Below are 23,262 nucleotides of genomic sequence, written 5' to 3'. Positions count from 1 at the left end.
CTCAGCTCGGGGAAGAAAAGCAAACGTGCACGAATTCATCCTCAGTTTCATCAGGAAATGGAGCTGGGAAGGGAATGGAGCCCCAGGAGGGGCTGAGGGAGCTGGGAAGGGAATGGAGCCCCAGGAGGGGCTGGGGGAGCTGGGAAGGGAATGGAGCCCCAGGAGGGGCTGGGGGAGCTGGGAAGGGAATGGAGCCCCAGGAGGGGCTGGGGGAGCTGGGAAGGGAATGGAGCCCCAGGAGGGGCTGGGGGAGCTGGGAAGGGAATGGAGCCCCAGGAGGGGCTGGGGGAGCTGGGAAGGGAATGGAGCCCCAGGAGGGGCTGGGGGAGCTGGGAAGGGAATGGAGCCCCAGGAGGGGCTGAGGGAGCTGGGAAGGGAATGGAGCCCCAGGAGGGGCTGGGGGAGCTGGGAAGGGAACGGAGCCCCAGGAGGGGCTGGGGGAGCTGGGAAGGGAATGGAGCCCCAGGAGAGGCTGGGGGAGCTGGGAAGGGAATGGAGCCCCAGGAGGGGCTGGGGGAGCTGGGAAGGGAATGGAGCCCCAGGAGGGGCTGGGGGAGCTGGGAAGGGGCTCAGCCTGGAGAAAAGGAGGCTCAGGGGGGACCTTGTGGCTCTGCACAACTCCTGACAGGAGGGGACAGCCAGGGGGGGTCGGGCTCTGCTGCCAGGGAACAGGGACAGAACAAGGGGAAATGGCCTCAGGCAGGGCAGGCTCAGGGTGGATGTTGGGAACAATTCCCACCTGGAAAGGGCTGTCCATCCCTGGCACATCCCTGCCAGGGCAGGGGTGGACTCCCCATCCCTGGAGGGACTTAAAAGCCCTGTGGATGTGGCACTTTGGGGACACGGGGCAGTGCTGGGGATGGTCTGAGAGCCCTTTTCCAGCCTCACTGACTCTAAAATTTAAATCTTGTGTGTTCCAGCTGCCCAGCTTTGTGCCACAGGCTCTGACGAGAGCCAGGATTTTTAAGTGTGACTCAAAGAACAGCTCTCAATAGCTGAGCTGCCCTGGCAGAACTCGGGGCACACGGCCATCTCCTGAGGAGCAGCAGGAGGTGTCTGGATGGCCGTGCCCAGCTGTGCTCCTCCCAGTGCTGGGCCACTCTGAGGAAGGTGAAGTCCTCAGCCAGAGACACAGCAGCTTCTCCAAGAGCCTCAGCTGGCTATAAAATCATGGAATGGTTCGGGTTGGAACTTTAAAGCCCATCCGGTGCCACCCCCTGCCACGGGCAGGGACAACTTCCACTGTGCCAGGGTGCTCCAAGCCCCAGTGTCCAACCTGGCCTTGGACACTTTCAGGGACGAGGATGGAGATCACTGTTGGATTATCTAGTCTGCAAATTTGTCAGCTACAAATGAAGTCACTGTGCCACCAAAACAGAGATCAGTTTTTGCTTGGGTTTTATGTTTTAGTAAGGTGAGGAGACAAGGCTTTTCCCGCCAGCTGAGTATGTTTGTGTAATCCATGTGTTCTTCCACAGGTATCCACAGAGCTGGAATCCAGCAGTGCCAGTGTCCCAGGCCTGGGGTTTGCTATTGCCCCTCCAAATTAAATTCTCCTGACTGAGCTTGTGCTTCCAAAACCTCTCACACCAAGTGAAATCGTTGTCCCAGCAAAGTCCCAGTGCTGGGGACAACCCCTGGAAAAACCGAGACCTCGTTCTGTGCTGAAGAGTGAAGGAGGGAGAAAACAGTTCCTAGAAAACCTCTGGAAAGTAGTGTTGGCACTAAAGATGTAGGTTTGGGATGGTGTTCATCCACGCTGTGCAGCTCTGAATCCCTTGCAGGAGAAATGTTTTGAAAGACTTAAGTAGTAGCCGAGGTCATTAAGAGCTTAATTAAAAGCAGAACCCTCAGCTCTTGCCTGATGCTCTTGTGCTGGGCTTTCCTTGGAAAGAGAAAGTGGATTTACTGCTGAAGCTTTCTTACGAAATAATTAATAATTATCTTAGCTGATAACCCAGGTTAGGGGCTGCCTGCTCTGAGTAAATGACACTCTGAAGCATTAAAGATTCTTTGCAAGAGCTGCATTGTCTTCACAGAGTTCAGAGTTCTGCACTTGACATATTTGCAAAGTTTGTTACTGGGAGGGCTTGGAGGACATCAGGAGGAATTTCTCCCTGGAAAGGCTGGTCAGCCTTGGAAGGGGCCGGAGTGCCCATCCCTGCAGGTGTCCAGGGCAGGCCTGGACGTGGCACTCAGTGCCCTGGGCTGGTGACAAGGTGGGGACTGGGCACAGCTGGGACTCCATGGTGTTGGGGCTTTTCCAAACCCAGGGATTCTGGAACTCTACACTCAGGTTAATTCATCTCTCTCTAGACTCGGGGACCTCAGCATGAAATTGCTGAGTTTGGGGAGACCACACAAAGCTTTCCAGCCCCCAGTTAATCTGGCAATTTTAAAAGCTCCCAGGCTTAATTATTTCTGCTGTTGTCAGTTCTCTTTAATTAAAAAAAAAAAATTAAATAAAGGCATTTTGGGGCTGTTTCCTGGGCCCTGTGTAAGCTCTAAGCACACCTGGAGCATCCCAGCTCCACACTGACTCCAGGCATGGCACAGCCTGTGCTCCTGGGATTGCTGTGAGTCCCGAGGTCTCGTTCCTTCACACTTTGTGAATGGGAGAGTTGTTAATTCAGTGAATACAGCAGCAATTTCCTTCTGCCTGCCCAGACACTTCCTTCACTCAACGCAAGAATCCCCAAAAAGTGAGGCAGTAAGGACAAGGTTTACACCTTCCTGTGGCTATTAAAGCACTTCTTGAGTTGGACAGGTGCAGGGAGGTGTTCCAGGCCAGGCTGGACAGGCCTTGAAGCAATCTGGGACAGTGGAAGGTGTCCCTGCATGGCATGGAGTTGAGCTTTAAGGTCTGTTCCAACCCAAACCAATCCCTGATCCATTCTATGACTACTCTGCTCAGCTTCAATTCCTGCAGCCCCTCCCAGCTCCTTGGGGTGTCTCCTTTGCCTCATCCATGGGAGATAAGAAAGGAGCAGGCCTCCATCAACCAGTGCCACTTGTAAGAATCACAGCTCTTGTCAGCAAAGAGAATCTGAAGCTATTCCCAGCCTCATCCTTTGGCAAAGCCTTGAAGGAAAGGCTGAGTTTCATCAAGGAGCCAAACTCAGCTGATGTAGGAGGGAGTGGGAAGCTTTAGGCTGGCTGGGACAAGCCTTGGCACTCATGGCAACTGCTCCTGCAATCAGGCTTTGCCGCCTCTGGCAGCCAGCAGAGCACCCAGCTGCAGAGGGGAGGAACTGCCAGAACAGGGAGACGGAGCGCCCACTGTCCTCCCCCAGCCCCAACAACTTCTCTAACGGGAGCATCTCTGACCATCAGAGCTTTGGGAGCTCTTCTTTCTCAGGAGAAAGCTTCCATAAAACAGCATGAGAGGTCACTAGGCAGTCCCAAAACTCACTCCCCGACAATGAAATCATCAGAGAGACGGTGATGAGGAAACCTGAAAGCCTGGGATCACTTGGCTTCTTTTAAACAGTACCAGGAACTTCCAGATTAAGGAACTGACACTTCAGGCCGTGGCTACCCTTCCTAACAAAACATTTATTCATCAGGAGTGAGGGACTGCACTGCATTTGAACTCTTCCTTGTGTTCAGCCCTGATCACGTGTAGCATGGTCAGGTACATGGGAAGGACAGTGGGAAGAGGGAAAGGCAGCCTGATGAGCAACAAAAAGCCAGGGATGGAACCAAAACAAGAAGCCTGTGGATGCTCTGGGTCTGACAAGATGCAAACACACGGTGCTCCTGGTTTGAACCCAGCAGGCAGCATGAATTCTGCTCATGCCTTTGCAGGAGGATGCCCCAGCTCCACAGCCCTGCACACACCCTGCTCTGGGAGCTCAAACACACCTAATCCCCTGAGTAAACAGCAGAGTAACTCAGTAAATCCAGCAGCTGCTCCTCCTCCTCCAGGGGAGAGCCCCTGCACAGGCAGCTCACCTGCTGCTGCGTGTACACAGAGTCCCAGCACACACATCCCCTGCTTCCCACACATCCCTGGGAGAGCAGCCATTCCCGCACGGATCCTTCCTGCACTTACATGTGGCCAGGAATTCTTCAAGGAAATACAAAAAATAGCATTCACTGAATCCCAGAATGGTTTGGGTGGAAGGGACATTAAAGCTCATCTTGTCCCACTGTGTGCCATGGGCAGGGGACACCTTCCACTGTCCCAGGTGGAAAAGTTTGTGTTCTATTTCCAGGCATCAAAAGCCCTGTCCAAGCCGGCCTTGGACACTGCCAGGGTTCCAGAGGAAACCTGTGCTAGGGCCTTCCCAAGGGGAATACTGGGATTCCTTCCAATATCCCTGTCCTTTGCCCACGGGAAGCCACTCCCTGTGTCCTGGCACTATCTGCCAGTATAACCCAGCCAGGCACGGAGAGCAGGGGACCCAAGAGGAGTCTCCAACCCCAGAACACCTGGATCAGAGAAGCCAAGTGCTGCTGCTGGCCTGAGACAAGCCCACACAAAGAGCTGCAAGGCAGGTTATAAATAATGCAGGGCCCCACCACACACAGGCAGCAGAGCTCAGGATCTGCAGGGCCACGCTGCACATTCCCAGCCCTCCTTACCACAGGCTACTCCCACACTACTCAGGCCCAGGATAAAAGCTCTCTGAAGGACTCCAGCTCGTGGTGCAAACTGACAGGGGAGTTCCCTCACAGCCTCCCAAGCTGCAGTGACTCAGGACTCCGAGGGCAGGACGGGGAGTTCCTGCCGGACTTGTTCAGACACAGAGCCCAGTGCCTGGAGGGGGAGCAGGGCTCGGCACAGGGAGCAAAGGGGCCCCAGGAACTGAAGAGAGGCAGGCAGGACTCCCAGAGACCCCGGGCTCCCACAGCTGTGGGGAGAGGCAGGAGCAGCCTTGGGAACAACCCAGAGAGCATCAGTCATCACAGTGCCACTGGAATGGCCTCCTGGCTCTCTTTGCTCTCCTCTTCTGCACCTTCAGTTCCGTCATTTCTGACATCCCTCCACCAGGAGGGTAACAGAGAACTCAAAGTATGAGTAAACCATGGATCTATGTGTTAGCAAAGCAGAAATGCAGTGAATTTTCAGTGAATTCATGTGTTTCACCTTCTCTGCAGGAAGTTTTTGCCAGCGCAGAGTGTGAAAACCAGAGCTGCAGCAGGAACTCACTCGTCCTGCTCTGCAAGGTTTCAAGTCATGACAGCTCAGCACTGACAGAGCACCTGAAGCTGCATCTGAATAAAGTCAGCACATACCTCACATGAAGTAAAGTAACACACACCTTAGCTGAAACCTTGGGAAATGTGCACTGAGCTCATTTACAGGACAGAATCATGGAATTAGAAAAGACCTCTAAGACCACCAAGGCCAACCATTCCAGTGGTTTAATAAAGCTCCACAGGGTAGGAGAAACTCCTCCCTGAAGGTGCAGGTCCTGTCTGGGAGCCTGGTTTGGATCAAGCTGGGCTTGGCAGGACCATGGGAGCAGAGTCAAGTGATTTAATTGTTTTAATCCCACCAGCCACAACTGATGACATGATCAGTGTTAGTAGTTTTTTTCCCATACATCCAGTCCCTGGTGCCAACCCTCCCATCCTCAGCCCATCACCCAAAGGCCTCTCCTTCCCCTAAAGCTCTGTCATCACCCACTGACCAAACCAGCCCTTGCACTCTGCTTTTCCCCCTGAACTATCACCTGGGCAAACGCTCCCTGCTTTATCCCAAGGTCGGCAGCCTCCATCCATCCACACCACGGCAGCAACAGCTACACAAAAGTGCTTTTCTGGGTAACATTCACAGCAGCAGCAGAGAAACTCCCATGGGAATAGCTGAACCCAGCTGCTGGGGATCCACAGGACCTGCAGTATCCTGGAAATTGCTATTTTGTAGAGCAGGTATCAAGAACAGGAATTATGACTAGATCTCACTCTGAAAAGGTAAGTTAAAGGCTCTTATCCAGTGACATTTGCTAGCATGAGTGTGTGTATCTTAAAAAAAAAAACCAAACTTATTTAATTCCAGCATCTATTTTTAGGAATGCAGTAGATTCCCAAAATCCAAATGAAGCACTTCAGCTTTTCACACAAAATTTGTTAAATTCGAGATGCTTAAACCCAAGTGTATTTCCTTTCCAAGAGGCTGCTCAAGCTCTACCAGCCCCTCTTAGTGACCCCCTGGCTCTGCCCTGAACCCCCATTTCCCAGTACTTTATAAAGCTGCCCCTCCAGGCCGAGTTTCCCCAATCCACACCAATCCAGAGGAATTCCAAAGCTGGTGATGTAAGGCAGGACACAGGACACGGGACAGGGGCAGCAGCACCAGCAGCACCGCAGCCAGATCGTCTCCTCCCAATTAATCTATTCTTAACGAAGCAGATGACAGTCCTGTGAGACAGCAGCTCCTCGGGGTGACCTACATTCCCCTCCTGGATGCATCTGTGTGCCTCAGTCGCTGTCACACATCCCTAGCAGGGTACAGGGAGATCTGATTTATGCAAACCAGCCCTGAGCAGCCCATCAGGGACTCGTGAATATTCATTTTGGTGACAAATCCTGTACTCTGGCTTCCGTCCCCCAAATCCCAGGCTTAATCCCCCCCAGACAACAGGAGGCCGTGGTCATCCAGCCTGACCTGGTGGCTGGGAATGGCCACTTGCTGGGAATTCATCCACATCTCCACTGCTGGAAGAATTTGGGGATCTTCCCAAAGCCATCTCATATTGCCCTTAGAGCACCAGGCAGTTCAGAGATGAACAGCACTCCCAACTGCAGGACTCGCAACTCCAGGAGTGAAGGAGACCTTCCGAACTGGAAATTCCTTTCTGAGTGCTCCTGTTGCCATCAAAGCAGCAAAGGAGCTGTGAGCAGGTGAGATCTCTGCCACTGGCCCTTTCAGAGGGCCAGCAAATGTAGGGCACCAAAACTGACTCACTGCAAGTCTCAACTGAAACCTTCTCCGTGACTGTTTCTGAGATTTGTATTAAAAATCACAAAGTAACACCTGAGGTAAGTCACTGCAAAAGGCAGTACTGCTTCCAAGAATTCTTGAAGAGTGCTTGGCAGCTATGTTAAAAAAAAATTAAAAATACAAAGTGACCAAGGAGACAGAGGTGATGGGAGCTGTGTGCTCCCCACACAGCACCTCCATGGCACAGAGGATCTTCCACTCCTCATCACCTAAATTAAAATATTAATCACTTCCAGGAACAATCCTTGACACCTAATTTGTTCCACCTTATTCCCTCCAACTGGGAGAAGTCCATTACCTTGATACTACACATTGGATACTTGCAGATGTAAATCCTTCTATCAGCTGAACATGACTTTTTTCTTCTTAAAAACACAGATCCTATCCACACATTTAGGTCTGGGAAGCCACAGGGCTGTAAGGAAGCAGAGCATCAATACATCAGGGATTCCCCAGAGCTGCTGCTCCTCAAGCAGCACTGCTCATGTTGGATTACAACGAGAAGTGCTGTCCAAACCCACAGCTGGGGTTAAAATCCAAATAATCAGGAGGTGGGAAAGGCCCTGGTACCACACAGCACACAGGGCCCATCCCAGGGACCTGCCTGGGAGGGATTTCCAAATGCCTCTTCCTCATTTGTGATGACACACAGGGCCTTCCCAAGAGCTCCACATCAACCTCAAGTTCCAGGTCCCTCACTCCATCTGCTGCAGGTATTTAAATACTGACCTGGACACTAAGTGCCAGTCATGAATTTTGTACTAATCTTTGCAAATCAATTTCAACTTTTCTGTAAGGTGAAGGTGACAGCTCCTCCAAGGGAGGATCTAATGTGTGTGAGCTTAAAACCATTAGTGAGAGGTGGCTGCCTGGAGACTGGAGAGAAAGGGGACTCAAGGGACTGAAGTTAAATCCCCAAGAGCTCAAACCAATCTGTTTCAACCTTGAGAGGCACCACATCTTCCCCAGCTTCACAGGAAGGGACAATGGCACACACAGCCACACCTGAGAGACTCGGTTACCACAGACTCCTTTGGGTTGGAAAAGCATTCCAGGATCATCGAGTCCAGCTGTGCCCAATGGCCACCTTGTCACCAGCCCAGGGCAATGAGTGCAACATCCAGGCCTTCCTCGGACACCTCCAGACTCCAAACCCCCCTGGGCAGCCCCTGCCAATACTAACCTGGGGGACTGACAAACACAGCCTCGGTGATTCCAGCTGGGGTGGAGGCTGAGGCAGCACCAAGGGACAACGTGGTTCTCCCACTCTGGCAAAGACACCAGGGCACCTGGGCGAGCTCCAGCTGCGCCAGGAACGCTCCAGGGAATGCTGAGCAGTGCCCACAGCCATGTCCCACAGCAGCCACCTGATGGCCAGGGCAGTCCCCTGGGCAGGAGCAGCCTCGGCCAGCGGGCCAAGGCTTTGTGGCACAGTTTGATGTGGTGGTTTGATTCCTGAGCCAGCACTCTCCGTATCAGCGCGTGGGCAAAGTTCGGCAGATAACGGGGGAGAGGAGCATTCGCCACAAAACGGAGCACTTGCCACGAAATGGAGCATTTGCCATGAAATGGAGTATTTCCCATAAATCGGACATTTCCATAAAATGGACATTTCCATAAAATGGAGCATTTCCCAAGCGCTGCGACCTGGACATGAAGGGACAGCCACTTCCAAGAGCTCAGAATCCAACATGTTTAACTTCATTGTGCACTCAGATGTGCTCAAGGCACAGCTGCCACGGGTTTTGGGAGCAGTGAGTGTGCCTGGCATCCCAGCCCTGCAGATGAACACTGGATCCCAGACAACAAGAGAGCTTCAGAGAGAATTCCAGAACTGCTGGGGCTGGAAGGGACCTCTGGGGATCCTCCAGTCCAACAGGGTCACTGGAGCAGGTGGGTTTGAAACAGCTCCAGAGAGGGAGACTCCACCACAGCCTGCCTGGGCAGCTGTTCCAGGGCTCTGTCACTCTCCATGGACAGAAGTTCTTCCCCGTGTGGAGGAGGAACTCCTTGTGCTCCAGTTCATGGCCACTGCACCTTGTCCTGTCACTGGCACCACTGAGCAGAGTCTGGCACCATCCTGTGGCACCCCCCTTGGAAATATCTGTGTGCACAACCACTGAGGGGCAGTGACTGCTCAGACAGGGACTGAGGCCATTTCTGAAGCCAGGATACGGAACCTCCTCATCCTCTCCTCCCCAGCTGCCCTCAGCTCACAAACATCAGTGCAACTTTTGTCCAGGGAGGTCTGACTTAGCCACGCTCCCCCCAGGGAAGGAGTTTCAGAAGTCACATGAAAGCACTGTTCAAATCTCTGTGTAAAAACAATCTCTGCGCAGAAAGAAGGCTCCAGGTTCCTGCTGACACCACCTACACTGTCACTAAGGTCCCCGAGACCACAGCTTCAACACAAGCAGTTATTTCTTCCAGAAAAAAGAAATTTGATCATTTTGTTATTCCAGCAGCTAAACCTTACACAAGGCTCCCACAAACAAAACAAAAGAAAATGAACAAAGGAACTATTTTAGTGATGTTTTATGCATACCAAGAGACAAGAGAGACAATAAGGTTTTTATTCATAAGGTACTAAAGGGCAAAAAAAGGAAATTAAGCTCTAGCAAGAAAAAGAACTTCCTTCAGAGCTGTTCCCATGCAGCAGTAGCGTCTGCTCAGTGTCAGTTAATTCCAGGTTTGAGGGCTGATTTAATTCCCTGCCATTACATCTTTCATTTTCCAATATACTCAATTAACTCTGGTCCGGGCCTTCACCAGACCCTGTATTTAGGGAGGGCATCACATGAAGCAGCTGCATCTCCTCATGAATCCCACTGTCAGGAGCCCATCAGGTCCCACACCCAAAATCGCAGCAGGGAAAAGTCTGGACTCCAGACAGCCCAGTCTGCAATTGGAATTCTACTCTAAACCACCAAGGACATGAATTAAATATGTTCAAGTTCAATTACAGCCAATTAAATCAGTTTTCATGCATGTCTCACCCTACTTAAGCTATATTTGTTGGCTAGGAAATAAATACAGTACATGAATCTGCTTTCACAAAGACTGCTATTTATGAAACACAAAATTTGTCACTACTTGCTGCAATGGTAATTTTGCCCTCAAATTACATAAAAATAAAATTCAAGTTAACACTTATCCTGGCGAATTTATACTCAGCAGATGGACAAGACAGATAATACAGAAATGAAGGGAAGTGAATTCATTCAGAAAGGCATCAGCTTTACCAAAGAAGAGGTGCTGTGTTGGGGAGGTCATCAAAGGATTCAGCCACTCAATTCACTGCCATGGAATCACTGAATCCCACGACAGTTTGGGGTGGGAAGGATCTTCCAGCTCAACTTGATCCATGGGCAGGGACACTTTCCCCTGGACCAGGTTGCTCCAAAAGGCCTCATGTGACAATTTACTGCTGGAAAACCTGTTTGTGTTCTTACAAACACAAAACAATCCCCTTATTTCTGAGTGTCCCAAGCCAAGCTGCCCAGAGCAGAGAGCTCTGTCACTGCTGGCGCCGAGCACGCGCTGCCATCAGTGAGGCACCAGCACTGCCACCCCACATGTGACCTCGCATCACTCCTGCTTACCAAGGGCTGGGGACAGGCTGGGAGCCAGCCCTTGCTGGGTGACATTTCCAACAGGGAATGGCTGATTAGGGACACACCTGTTCCCTCCCCAGGCTCCAGTGCTCCTGCACGATGTTCCAACACTCAGAAACAGCTGCCACATCACTGGGGGTGCTCCCAGTTACTGAACAGCAGCTCACACATCAGAAAAAGCTTTCATTTATTAACTCCTCAGCATCAATAAAAAGCGTGGCAGCAGGTTCTGATCTCTGGTTTACACCAGGTTCTACAAGTCTGTAAGGCAATTCCTACACATCAGGGTAATGGCACAGTGTGACCATGAGAGATCCTTCGGCTCCCAGCTCTTGGAGGAGGTCAAGCAGTGGAACACCAGATTTCCAGTTTCCACCCAGGCTTTAAGTTCTTCAGCAAGTGCGAAGATGAGTGGCAGAGCTCTCCAGCTCATCAGCAAGGAAAAACCTTGAAATAAAGGCCCATTCTTATGGTATTGCCCCAAAGCAGCATTTATCAGGAAGTTTTATCACCCTTTTTAGCTGTTATTGATACTGCAACAGTCTAATTGAACTCACAGAAAAAGCCTGAGAAACAGGAATAATGTGCCTTTGAAAATGTGGAAACAACTGGAAGAATGTCACACGACACACCTGGAATCAACATTTCTTGCTACCCAGAACACTGCCATCTCCTGAGGCAGCACTGGAGGCTGTGAGACCTGTTTGGATTTTTCAGTTTGCTGTATTCTGTAAGAAGGTGCACAGAACTCCAGAATGGTTTGGGTTGGAAGGGACATTGCAGCTCACCCAGTGCCACCCCTGCCATGGCAGGGACACCTGCCACTGTCCCAGGCTGCTCCCAGTGTCCAACCTGGCCTGGGACACTGCCAGGGATCCAGGGGCAGCCCCAGCTGCTCTGGGAATTCCATCCCAGCCCTTCCCCACCCTGCCAGGGAACAATTCCCAATTCCCAATATCCCACCCATCCCTGTCCTCTGGCACTGGGAGCCATTCCCTGGCTCCTGTCCCTCCAGGCCTTGTCCCCAGTCCCTCTGCAGCTCTCCTGGAGCCCCTCCAGGCCCTGGGTTCTGGGTGTCCCCACTGGTGCTGTCTGAGCCTGGTGCTGAGGACAAAAGCAGGTTGACTCTGATCCTAACAGGGAAAACTTGATCTGGGTGCTGGGGAAAAGTTGTGCTGCAGGTGGTGTGTGACTGGAACAGAAAAGCAGAGAGGTGCTGGCACTGCTGTCCTTGGGGCAGTGAGAGACCCCAGACAGCCCAAATTACCCCAGCCCTGCTGTGAGGTGACAACCACAGAGTCTGTGCTCCACAGGCTGCCTCAGTCTTGCTGCTGGTCCTGGGTGCCAGGACAGGACCTGAGGTGGGGATCCCATTTCCCAGCGTGCAGAGCTGCTCTGGATCCCATCAAAAGCCCTGCAGTCAGGGGAGATTCCTGCTGGATGAGGTCTCCTTATGATCCTCAGAGCAGCTGACAGTGGCCACTGGCTTTGAAAGAGCTTCTAACCCTGTGAGAAGCAGAATGAGCAGGCAACAGAGGTGGTATGAGAAGTCCTGCTCTGAGCAAGTGCAGGTGTTGTCACCCAGCAGCTGCCAGAGGTGACACAAGGACTGTCAGTGCTGTGGTCTGGCACCCTGGGGCTTGTGGGGCTGCTGCTCCAGCTGCTGGCAGAGCTCTGCTGCAACCTCAGCTCTTTTCCTGTAAATCTTGGTGTTGTTCTCTGACACAGTCCGTGGCTGGCCTGGAGCTTGGAACAACCTGGGATAGTGGAAGGGAGTGGAGTAAGATGAACTTAAATGTTCCTTCCAACCCAATCCATTCTGTCAATCCATGGCCCAAACCCAGGCAGCTCCATCTCCTGTTCTCTGGCTGGGTCAAGGTCTCAAGCACACTGGGACACATCCCTGAGGCTGGGGACACATCCCTGAGGCTGGGGACACATCCCTGAGGCTGGGGACACATCCCTGAGGCACATGGCCACCTCAGCTGAGCAGACACTGCCAGCCTAATGCTGTTGCAGGTGGAGTTTCTGAACCCCTCTGAAGGAACACACAGCATTTCTGCTCACTGAAACAGGAATGAGGCACAGCAGACTTCCAGAGCTCACATTCCTGGTCCATGCTGTCCTGGACAGGCCAACAAGAAGCACAAATCCCAAAGAAGTAGACAGGATTTACCTTTGCTTTTGCCAGAGATTTGTGTAGCTAAAATAACTAAGTAACTCGGCTGTTTACTGGGAAGATCAAAAAGTTCCCTGGAGATGAAAGCCCTTCCCAGCACACCCAAGGAATCTGGAGTGTTGGAGGGACTCCTTTAACCAGTAATTAGACAGCTGTGCTGAGGCTCCACATCTGAGCTCCCTCTCAAGTGACAGAGGCACACGCACGTCCTGCCACGTGCACAGGGATGGAGGTGACAGCTCGGCTTCTCAGGAGCTCCTTCTGCCACTTGGAGAAGGGAGAGGGGAGGGTGGATGAGCCACAGCCTGCAGCAAGCCTTGGAAGGTGTGAAACCAATGCTGCTACCTGAGGAACTGGAAGCTTCTAGGTACTGCTACCAGCATTCCAACGACCTAAGCTCAGGCATTTATTACAGACCTGCAGCAATGAAAGTGCAAAGAACTGGCCTCAGGGAGGTCACCTGCCAGGGGGATTTGGTGGTGAGGAAGAACAGGTACCGTGGCCTGGTTGGAAGGGCAGGAGATGACACCTGGCACATAAATATGTCAGACACCTATAGGTGAGCTCCTACGTCCAGGTGCCCAAAGCCAGTAAGTGAGCACCTGAAGGGAAATGTGAAATCACCTTTGCTGTAGAAGATTACAATGCTGGTGAGACCCACTTAAGACACAACCATCTCGTGGGCAGCACAACTTATTTGGGACCAGGCACAACCCATTCAGGCAATGTTGTCAGGAAACAGAGGCAAGAGTTTGCTCTCATAAGGTGCAGATGAGCCGTGACAAAGCCCAGCTTTCCTGAACCTTCCACAAATCCAGTGGCCGGTACCGTATCCTGACCCAACCCAGGTCAGCCACACCTGGACACGCTGAGATGACACCTGAACCTACCAGAGCACCACCCACCTTTGGAACCACGGCTTTTAAGGGTTCTGAAGCTCAGATCTCGGGCCAGGACAGCCTCCCCAAGCACGTTGCTGATCCCAGCCCCTCCAGCACCAAAGGAACTCCCAGTACACACAGCAGCAGCAGCATGCCACACCACAGCCATGGTTTTGGGAAGAGACCATTTCCAGCATTGCTCCTAGTCCAACAACAGCTTCCGTGGATCCAAACATGAAAGCACATCAGTTTGAGAAGCATCCTTGAGGAAAAGGCTGTACAGGTATGGATCTAACTGCAGAAATTCCATACCTATTGGCTCTCAAGCAAGGGGGTGTCTCTCTGGGAGCATTAAGTCAGATTTTGGAAATGCGAGACACAAACCAGTGCTTCTCCAGGTTACGGAGAACAGTCACAATCCCAGTGGGAGAGAAAGCCTGGAGTTGTTTTAGCTACAGAACAGAACCAAAACATGCAGAGACTTTAGTTAAACCCACACAAGACTTGTAGTCAAACCCACACAGAGAGGAAAACCCACACAGCTGAGCTGCACTGAAACACCAGGCGTTCAAGACAACTTGCAAGAGCAGCTCTGGTCTCTTCTCTGTTCTCCAGGGCCAAACAGGGAATTCCCTCAGCACCAGGAATTTGACAAGCTGGTTTTTCAAAAAGCATTTCTCAAGTACCTTACCCCCTTGTAAAGAGTTACACAAACCAAGGCTGAAATCCTTCTCTACTTTTTGCTCTGTGACTTTTTGATGGCACAACAGGCTGCCACTCCGGGAGAATCTGAGCAACCTGCTCTGCTCCCGTGTCCTGCCTGGGCATTTCTCAAGCCCAGGTGGGATGAATTTTCCTGGCAGAGCAGCCCTCTCCCAGCCACCATCCTTCCTGAGGTTTTCCAGCTCACTAACAAGCAGGGACACGCTGGCTTTCCGTGCTCCAGGGAGGAGGAGCAGGGAGTAAGATGTGGGTGCCCGGGGTGGGGAGAGCCCACGCCCTGCTCCAGGGCTGCAGGGACAGGGAGCGGGGCCTGCCAAGGCAAAACCCCTCACAGGCAGCACTGCTGGACTACAGGCAGCAACATCTGCCTAAAACCCTTCAAGGTAGGCTTGATTCTTTCTATCCCCTGAGGAGGTTTTCATCAATAGGCTCTCAATCGATATCCTAATTAAATATCACTATTGACTTGAAGAGTGGAAAAGATCAAGTGTTTTCTCAGGATAAAGAGAATTGTTGAATCACAGGATGGTTTGGGTGGGAAGGAACCTTAAAGCTCATCCCATTTCACATCTTGCTATGTGCAGGAACACCTTTCACTATCCCAGGGTGCTGCCAAGTCCAACCTGGCCTTGGACAGCTCCAGGGATGCAGGGGCAGCCACAGCTTCTCTGGGCAACCTGTGCCAGGGCCTGCCCACCCTCACAGGGAAGAAAATCTTCTGCAAGAGCATAACAGCTTTTCTTTTGAAGGACATAAACCAAGGAGTCAAGAGGAAATCACTTCTCTGCACCTCCCAGTTGTGTTTATCACTCAACAAGGCACTAAAAACTAATCACTGGCTACTTAAAACAAAGGCTGTGTTCCTGCTTAGGCATTCAAGAACAAGTTTCCAGCAACACCAAAAGACAATTTGTTTGGCCTCTGAAAATTCACAAGCAGTCCACAGATCATACAGCCTGTCACAAGAAGCCTGTGCTCCAAATCTGAACACACATTACCCTAGAAAACATCAGTGACTTCCTAACTCTCCATCTCTGTCACTGCTGAAGTGTCAGCTCAGTCCAGCGCTCAGAACAGCGCTGGCTTAACTGGAGCAGCCAGCCTGGGCACTCTCCTTCCCCTGAGCCTGCAGGGCTCCTGATCGTGCTCAGCACATTTGGGGAGCAGCTGCCCCTGAGTTTCAGCTGCACATCACCAGGGTGTCACTGCAAGGACAGAGGAGCAGCAGGGCTGCCAGCACAGGGCTGAGCCCGAGGAAGCAGCTCCGCAGCGTTCGCGTCCTTCCCTGACCGGCTTTGCCCGAGGCACCGACAGCAACAGCACCGGGAGAGGAGCCAGCCCAGTTTGGGGTTTGGTTCATACTGGGGCAGGGAGGAGGGAAGGCCAGGCACTGGAACTGCTGCCAAGAGGTTGGTTCAGGTGGAACTGCAACTAGAAGGTGAATTTTCATGGGGAACCTCTCAAGCCCAGGGCAGTGCCCGTCCACTGGGCAGGCACTGCTGGGGCACCTCCAGTGCTGGGTGCAGCTCTGGGCCCCTCCTGCCAGGAGAGACCTGGAGGGGCTGGAGCGTGTCCAGGGAAGGGAACGGATCTGGGCAAGGAATGGAGCCCCAGGAGGGGCTGAGGGAGCTGGGAAGGGAATGGAGCCCCAGGAGGGGCTGGGGGAGCTGGGAAGGGAATGGAGCCCCAGGAGGGGCTGAGGGAGCTGGGAAGGGAATGGAGCCCCAGGAGGGGCTGGGGGAGCTGGGAAGGGAATGGAGCCCCAGGAGGGGCTGGGGGAGCTGGGAAGGGGCTCAGCCTGGAGAAAAGGAGGCTCAGGGGGACCTTGTGGCTCTGCACAACTCCTGACAGGAGGGGACAGCCGGGGGGGTCGGGCTCTGCTGCCAGGGAACAGGGACAGGACAAGGGGAAATGGCCTCAGGCTGGGCAGGGCAGGCTCAGGGTGGACAGCAGCAGGAATTTCTCCCTGGAAAGGGTGCTCAGGCCTTGGCAGGGGCTGCCCAGGGAGGTTTGGGGTGCCCATCCCTGGAGGTGTCCAGGGCAGGGATGTGGCACTGAGTGCCCTGGGCTGGGGACAAGGTGGGGACTGGGCACAGCTGGGACTGGATGGGCTGGGAGGGATTTTCCAGCCTCAGTGATCCTGGGGTTCTGAGCACAAGCACCACCTCCTCTGCTGTTTCCACGTCCCCTGCTGCCCTATCACTCCACCAGCACAGATTTGGAGGGTAACGCAAGGAGCCCCATCAGGGAACGGATCCAGCTCAGCTGAAAAAACAGCCACGTTACACAAAGAAGTTTCCAGCCAGCTCAGTTCCTCAGCTCTTCACCACAGCCATCCCCAGTTTCTCATCAGCTCTGTGAGGCGTGTGCAAAACTGCTGCTCATTATTCACTGCCCTACATGAGAAAAAAATCCCCAAACACTCACAAAAGCCCCAAAAAAAACCCACTAAACAAAAGCAAAACCAAGCCACCCTTCTGGTACAGTATCACACAAGTCCAGCTCGCTCTGTAATCCTTCCCCTGGGTGTCCCAGCAGACAGAGGAGGGAGGGGACAAACCCTCTCCAGGCCAAACAATGCTTGTCCAACCTCCGGCAGCCCAGAGCCCAGGGGATTCCTGAGCTCCAGTCTGCATCCAGCAGCCACCGATGGATCCACTTCCATTTCCTACTTTCATTCTGAACCCACCCATCTTTCCCCCCCCCCAAAATTCCCCTGGCAGCCAGTTCTGCAGCACAGCCACCTCCAAGTGGAAATGACTTTGGCCTCTCCTGCTGCCTGATGGGTTCAGGTCACGGAAATGACTGAGCAGGAGTTGGGATCAAGGGGCTTTGCTGGGCCAGGGTTTATTGGGATTTCTCCTTGTCTAAGTCACTTGCTCCATGCCAGGAGTCAGAAGCAGACTGAGCCTGGGCACAACATGAACACAACTCACAGCTGCTGCTGCTCCGGTAGACTGTAGGTAGGACACAAAAAAGGGATATAATTATGGAATTATGGAATGGTTTGGCTTGGAAGGGACCTTGAAGCTGATCCCATTTCACCCCCTAACACGGGCAGAGATCTTCCACTAGACCACATTGCTCCAAGCACTGTCCAGCCTGGCCTGAACACTGCCAGGGGTGGGACAGTGGTGGGACACAACTTCTGGGAACAGGCAAGCCAGTACTTCCAACTGGTGAAGTTGGAAATCCCTTTTTGATTTGAATCCTGAAACTACTGGTTTTTCAAACTGCACTGCAACCCCTGCACAGCAACAGCATCTTGACCACTCACACCATCATTGGTTTCCCCAAATGTGACAAGTTTTTCCCCATTCTCTACCTGGGGATACCTCCTTCCTTCTGACATTAATATATCACAATCCCGAGTGAACAAATCCTCCCAGGATGCACAAACAAACTTGGATTTATTACTTGAGGACTCTTGAGGACTTATTTTTAAAAACTTCAGTGCTTCAATGTGTCAATATGAAGCAATTTCAAAGCAAGTGGTTCCAACTCCAACCCACTTCTAATAAAGGCAAAAGAAATAATAATAAAAAAAAATCATCCAAGTAGTTTTCCTATACTTTCACATTTAAAAATAATAGTTTTGCACACTCCTAGCACAGCTTTGGTTGTGCTCAAAATAAAACAAACCTCAAAAGTTTTTATCTCTGGATTTGGAGACTTGCAGCCAGGCGAGTAAAGCTCAGGAACACAAAATACAGCTGCACCTCCAGGAGGGATAAAGATCCAGGGAAGTTTTACCTTCATCAGGAGCACTGGAGGGAAATCTCCCAATACTCACACACCCTTTGTTCTCCTGAGCTGTAACTAGAGATTTCATGGGAAAGCATTTTTTTGTGACTCATCTCCATTTGCATTGGACTTAGTCAGACAACAGTGATTACATGCTGAGGCTCAGTTCTGGCATTCAAATCCTTCAGCAGCCACCCTGGCCAGAAGAGCCTCCCTCCCTGCCTGCTCTCAGGTGCCAAAGGCTGGGCCCTGAGGAGCTCCACGAAGTGTGCACAGCTCCTATGGATCCTCTATCCACAGCTCACTTCAAACCATCAACAACCTGACACACTAAATGCCAATAAAGAGATTAAAAAATAAGATCTCAGGGATATGCTGCCTGCAAGTTACTTATCCTAACATTTTAAACATTCAAAATAAAGACAATCTGCCAGTAGCAGGAGTGGCAGCAGGGAGAGCACTAAAATGAGGAGGAGCACCAAGGAGCACCACCAGTGCCAGAGGGGCAGCTGCACCCACTCACTGACCCAGCCAGGAGCACCCCTCGAGCACAGCTGAGAAGTCACCACGGTTCTCAAAACCAAATACCATAAAAATGATGCTTGCGCCAGAAAATCACTGAAGAACAGTTAAAATTTAAAACAGTTTGTGATGGACTAAGCCTTCCAAGATGTATTCCTTTTGTACCTGCAAACAGCAGGGCAGGGCTGGAGGCCCAGGCCCTGCCCTCCCCAGGGAGGTTACCATGACTCTGGGATTTCTTGCAGAAATGCCATCTGGAATATTTATAGTGCCCGAGACGGGGCAATGAAATCACTCACGCTGGCACCTCAGCACATCCAGAAGCTTAACTGCTGCTTTAGCAGGAAATATTAGATTGAAGCGACTCAAAGTCAAAGTGAGAGGATGTGGAATTACAGGGACAGTAAGGTATCTCCCAGCAGCCATCAGGGAGCAGGACCGGCCAATGTGCAAAGATGAAATGTGAAGTGAACAGAAGTTACTAATGTGAAGCAGAAATGCTCTGCTAGTGTGTCTTCCCTCACATATGCAAACAGGCCTTTGGTTTTAGAGAATTAAAACCTGTTCCCCATGCATCCTCCCTAGACACAGGCCAGTTTCAATATTCCCTGAGATCCTTCTTTTCCTTGCAAACTAAAGACTGAGCCTTCCAGTGCTTGAAGGGAACCTACAGAAGAGCTCAGAGGGACTTTGGACAAGGGATGGAGGGACTGGACCCAGGGAATGGCTCCCACTGCCAGAGGGCAGGGATGGGTGGGATATTGGGAATTAGGAATTGTTCCCTGGCAGGGTGGGCAGGCCCTGGCAGCTGTGGCTGCCCCTGGATCCCTGGCAGTGCCCAGGGCCAGCTTGGACACTGGGGCTGGGAGCAGCCTGGGACAGTGGCAGGTGTCCCTGTCCATAGCAGGGGTGGCACTGGGTGGGCTCTGAGGTCTCTTCCCACCCAAACCATTCCAGGATTCCATGAACCAGTCCCTGCCTACAGCCCCCACCAAACACTCCAGTACATTTTACGTGTGTCCCAGGCTGTTGGCTGAGCTCTGAGCAAAGCCAGGGCAGGGATCAGAGCTGCTGGGGTTATTCAAACACAGGAGAGCCTCAGCCAAGGATCCAGTCACCTCCCGTCACCCACTGTGTACACAGGGCTTTGGAAACCACATTTCCTTGTTGCTACAGGTCAAAGACTCCATCGGAGGCTTTCCCCGAAACTCTGCTTTTCCAGCTGCAAAACCAAGCAGAGCTGCAGGGCTGCTGTTCTGGGATTTCCCACAGCAGGGACCTCCATGGAACACCCCTTTCCAGGCTCCTGGATTGCCACTGCTGCTGCAGGGCCAGCCTGGGTGAGTGCGAGAGCTGCTGTCACCAGGGGGAATTTGAAATCCCATTTTCAGCCAGATTGCTGCATCGCTTGGGAATGATGCAGAGAGAACTGAGCGGCCCTGGGTAACTCAGGTGTTTGGATTCCTCCCTCAGGGATGGGCTGTTTCTTCCAAGGAGCTAATGGAGAGTCTCCCTTTCAACTGACATTGTCTGCACAGGACACTTCCCTCCATGTTTTCACATCAGCTTACGGGAGGATTATGGAAACAACACATTTAAGGCATCTTTGGGCAGTTAAATACCACACAGAAAACCAATTTGTACCCCAACACCTGCCAAATTCCACTGTGAAGACACAAACCTGACATAACCAAAGGATGTACACAGCTACCATCACCAGACATGCCATTCAGAACTCAGGGAATGAAACACCTCTGCCTTCCAGTTTAGGCACTCCAGAAACAAACTGGTCCGACTGGTGGGAAACACTTCCAAAATCTGCACGTGCACACTTCCTACTCAACTTGGTGATACTCCTCTTGAAGGCCCCAAAACTGCACAGTTAGACCAGCAACTAACACTAATTACTAAATTACTAATTATTAAAAGCACGAGTTGTTGGAGCAGGAGCCACTGTGAGCCCGCTGACTTTTTAACTATGACGTTGACTATTTTTAACTTTGAGAATTGAAATAAACCTTCCCAACGAACTCCAAAGGCAAGGAATGTCATGTGATCCCAGCAAGGATCTGCCAAGCAGTGCCAAAATACACCCTGGCCACAGCAGCAAACCCATCTGGCTTCCCAGAGCTAGGGTATGCCATGGGAAGGGACAACATTAACTGTAACACAGTGCCCCAAAAATTCAGCAAAATGCCAAGTTGAGGCCCTGGGAGACTTTGGGCAATAACTTTCTTGACACTTAGTTGCCACAAAGGTGTTTTTTTTTCACTTTAAATTTCCCAAGCCTTGCTTAAGAGAGTATTTTTACGTGTTATAGTCTGAGGTGCAATTTTTGGGTGATGTTTCAACACAGATGAGGAAGTGCACAGGGGTGAACTTACACCCAGCACTAAGATCTACACTGACACTCCATGCTCCCTCAGCTGCATGACCAGTGATTTAAGGGATTTACAGCAAACACCAAAGTCAGATCCGGTTCAAACCCCTCAAAATAATTTTCTTTTTTATCCATACGTGGGTATCTGCGTGTGCTACACCAGTGGGTGCTGCAAGAAAGCTGAGACAGGAATTAACCTTAATTTCCAGAGCCGGTCACCAAGAAGGTGAGAAGCTGCTGACCTGAACTCTTCATCTGCAAAACAAGACGTTCAGGAGAAGGCAAACGAAGCCCTGGGATACCCCTGGGACGGAAGGATATTGGGTACCAGGCCTGTCCCATGGCACAGATGGCACGGGAAAGGCAAAGACACATCCCTCTTTCGTGATGTCACAGCAGCTCTACCTCGGCCAGGAGGTGCTCTGCGAGGAAGGGCTGGAATCAGCTTTACCGACGGGTGGGAAGGACAGCTTTGTTGGGCGAGAAAACAGACCCCACCCAGGAGCGCGACGGTTTCTGAGGCACATCGATAGCGGTGCAAGCACGGGCATGGGCATCCCAGCGCCCTGCCGCCCGCAGCCACAGGGATTCACGCTGATGGAAGGGGCCAGGTGGGCTCTGGCGGCTGGCACAGGGCGTGGGGGACGAGCTGCCAGCGCAGCCCCCGCGGCGGGGGGGACAGCGAGGGTCGCTCAGGGTCACCCAGCGCGGAGAGAGGATCCAAACCCACCCTGCCCTGCAGCGGGGGCGAGGCGGCGTCGGGCGGCACCGGGGGACAGCACGGGGACGGGGTGGGGACACAGGAACGGGGCTAGGGGGGGTGACACAGGAAGGTCCTGGAGGGACACAGGGTGTGCCTGGAAGGGGGGAGGATACAGGAGTGGGGCAAGGGGGTGACACAGGGGGTCCCTAGGGGTGACACACACACACACACGGCGCTGGGGGTCCCTGGGTGGGGAGGGGGGGGATCACAGGGGATCCCTGGGGGGTGACACAATAACGGGGCTGGGGGTCACGGGGGATTCCTGGTGGGTGACACAGGGGGTCCCCATGGGGCTGGGCATAATTCAGGGGATCCCTGGGGGGTGACACAATAACGGGGCTGGGGGTCACAGGGGATTCCTGGTGGGTGACACAGGGGGTCCCCATGGGGCTGGGCATAATTCAGGGGATCCCTGGGGGGTGACACAATAACGGGGCTGGGGGTCACAGGGGATTCCTGGTGGGTGACACAGGGGGTCCCCAGGGGGCTGGGCATAATTCAGGGGATCCCTGGGGGGTGACACAATAACGGGGCTGGGGGTCCCTGGGTGGGGAGGGAGGGGGGGTCACAGGGGATTCCTGGTGGGTGACACAGGGGGTCCCCAGGGGGCTGGGCATAATTCAGGGGATCCCTGGGGGGTGACACAATAACGGGGCTGGGGGTCACAGGGGATTCCTGGTGGGTGACACAGGGGGTCCCCATGGGGCCGGACAGAATACAGGGGATCCCTGGGGGGTGACACAATAACGGGGCTGGGGTGAACGCTGGGGGGGGGTCCCCGGGGGTGACACAGGGACGGAGGTGGGAGGTACGGCGGTGGGAACCGGGGGGTCCGCAGCCCCCCCACCCCTCCCGGGCGGAAAGGCACTGACCAATGGTGGAGATGAAGGTGGTGTTGAAGGCATCGTCGGAGAAGCGGAAGAGGACGCAGGTCTTGCCGACCCCCGAGTCCCCGATGAGCAGCAGCTTGAAGAGCAGGTCGTAGGTTTTCTTCGCCATGGGGGAGGGCGCGGCGGCCGCCGCCGCCCCTCCTCGCCGCCTCCTTCACCGGGCCCGGCCGCTCCCGAGGGCGGCGGCGGCGGCGACGGCGGAGGACGAGGAGGAGGAAGAGGACGAGAGCGAGGAGGAGGAGGAGGAGGAAGAGGAGAAGGAGGGGGCCCACAAAATGGCTTCCTGTGGCGGGGCGGCCTCGCGCGCTCCCCGCGGCTCCTCACGGGGAGGCGGCGGCGCCCGCCCTCATAACCCCGCGGCCCGGCTCGGCCCGGCTCTGCTCGGCCCGGCTCGGCTCGGCCCGGCTCGGTGGGCCCCGGTTCCTCCCGGCTCTTTCCCGGCTCTTTTCCGCCCCCCCCCCGGGGCTCGCGGCGGCTCCTCAGAGGCGCTGCCGAGGCTGCGCGCGCGCCGCCTCCCCCCCGCCTCGCGCACCGCGCAGGCCCGGCGGCGGCGGCGGGGGCGCGCGCGCCGCTGTGACGTCACCGGGGCGGAGGGGAGGGCGGCGCGGCGGGGC

General features: G+C 53.4%; 1 protein-coding gene across 1 annotated transcript in view; it reads right to left on the bottom strand.

Moving 5' to 3' along the window:
- The window catches only part of RAB10 (RAB10, member RAS oncogene family), a 47,803-nt gene extending 24,772 nt beyond the window's left edge, over positions 1 to 23,031 (bottom strand). Inside the window, exon 1 of the mRNA XM_068183127.1 lies at positions 22,631 to 23,031. Within this exon, the coding sequence (XP_068039228.1) occupies positions 22,631 to 22,757 (127 nt within the window). The 5' untranslated portion in view covers positions 22,758 to 23,031. The remainder of the gene's footprint in view (positions 1 to 22,630) is intronic.
- Between the last annotated feature and the right edge of the window lie 231 nt (positions 23,032 to 23,262).

The sequence above is a fragment of the Anomalospiza imberbis genome, chromosome 3 (assembly GCF_031753505.1).
Source record: "Anomalospiza imberbis isolate Cuckoo-Finch-1a 21T00152 chromosome 3, ASM3175350v1, whole genome shotgun sequence".
NCBI classification, from domain to species: Eukaryota; Metazoa; Chordata; class Aves; order Passeriformes; family Viduidae; genus Anomalospiza; species Anomalospiza imberbis.
Note: the sequence above shows the minus strand (reverse complement) of the source record. Positions and strands in the feature narration are given on the sequence as shown.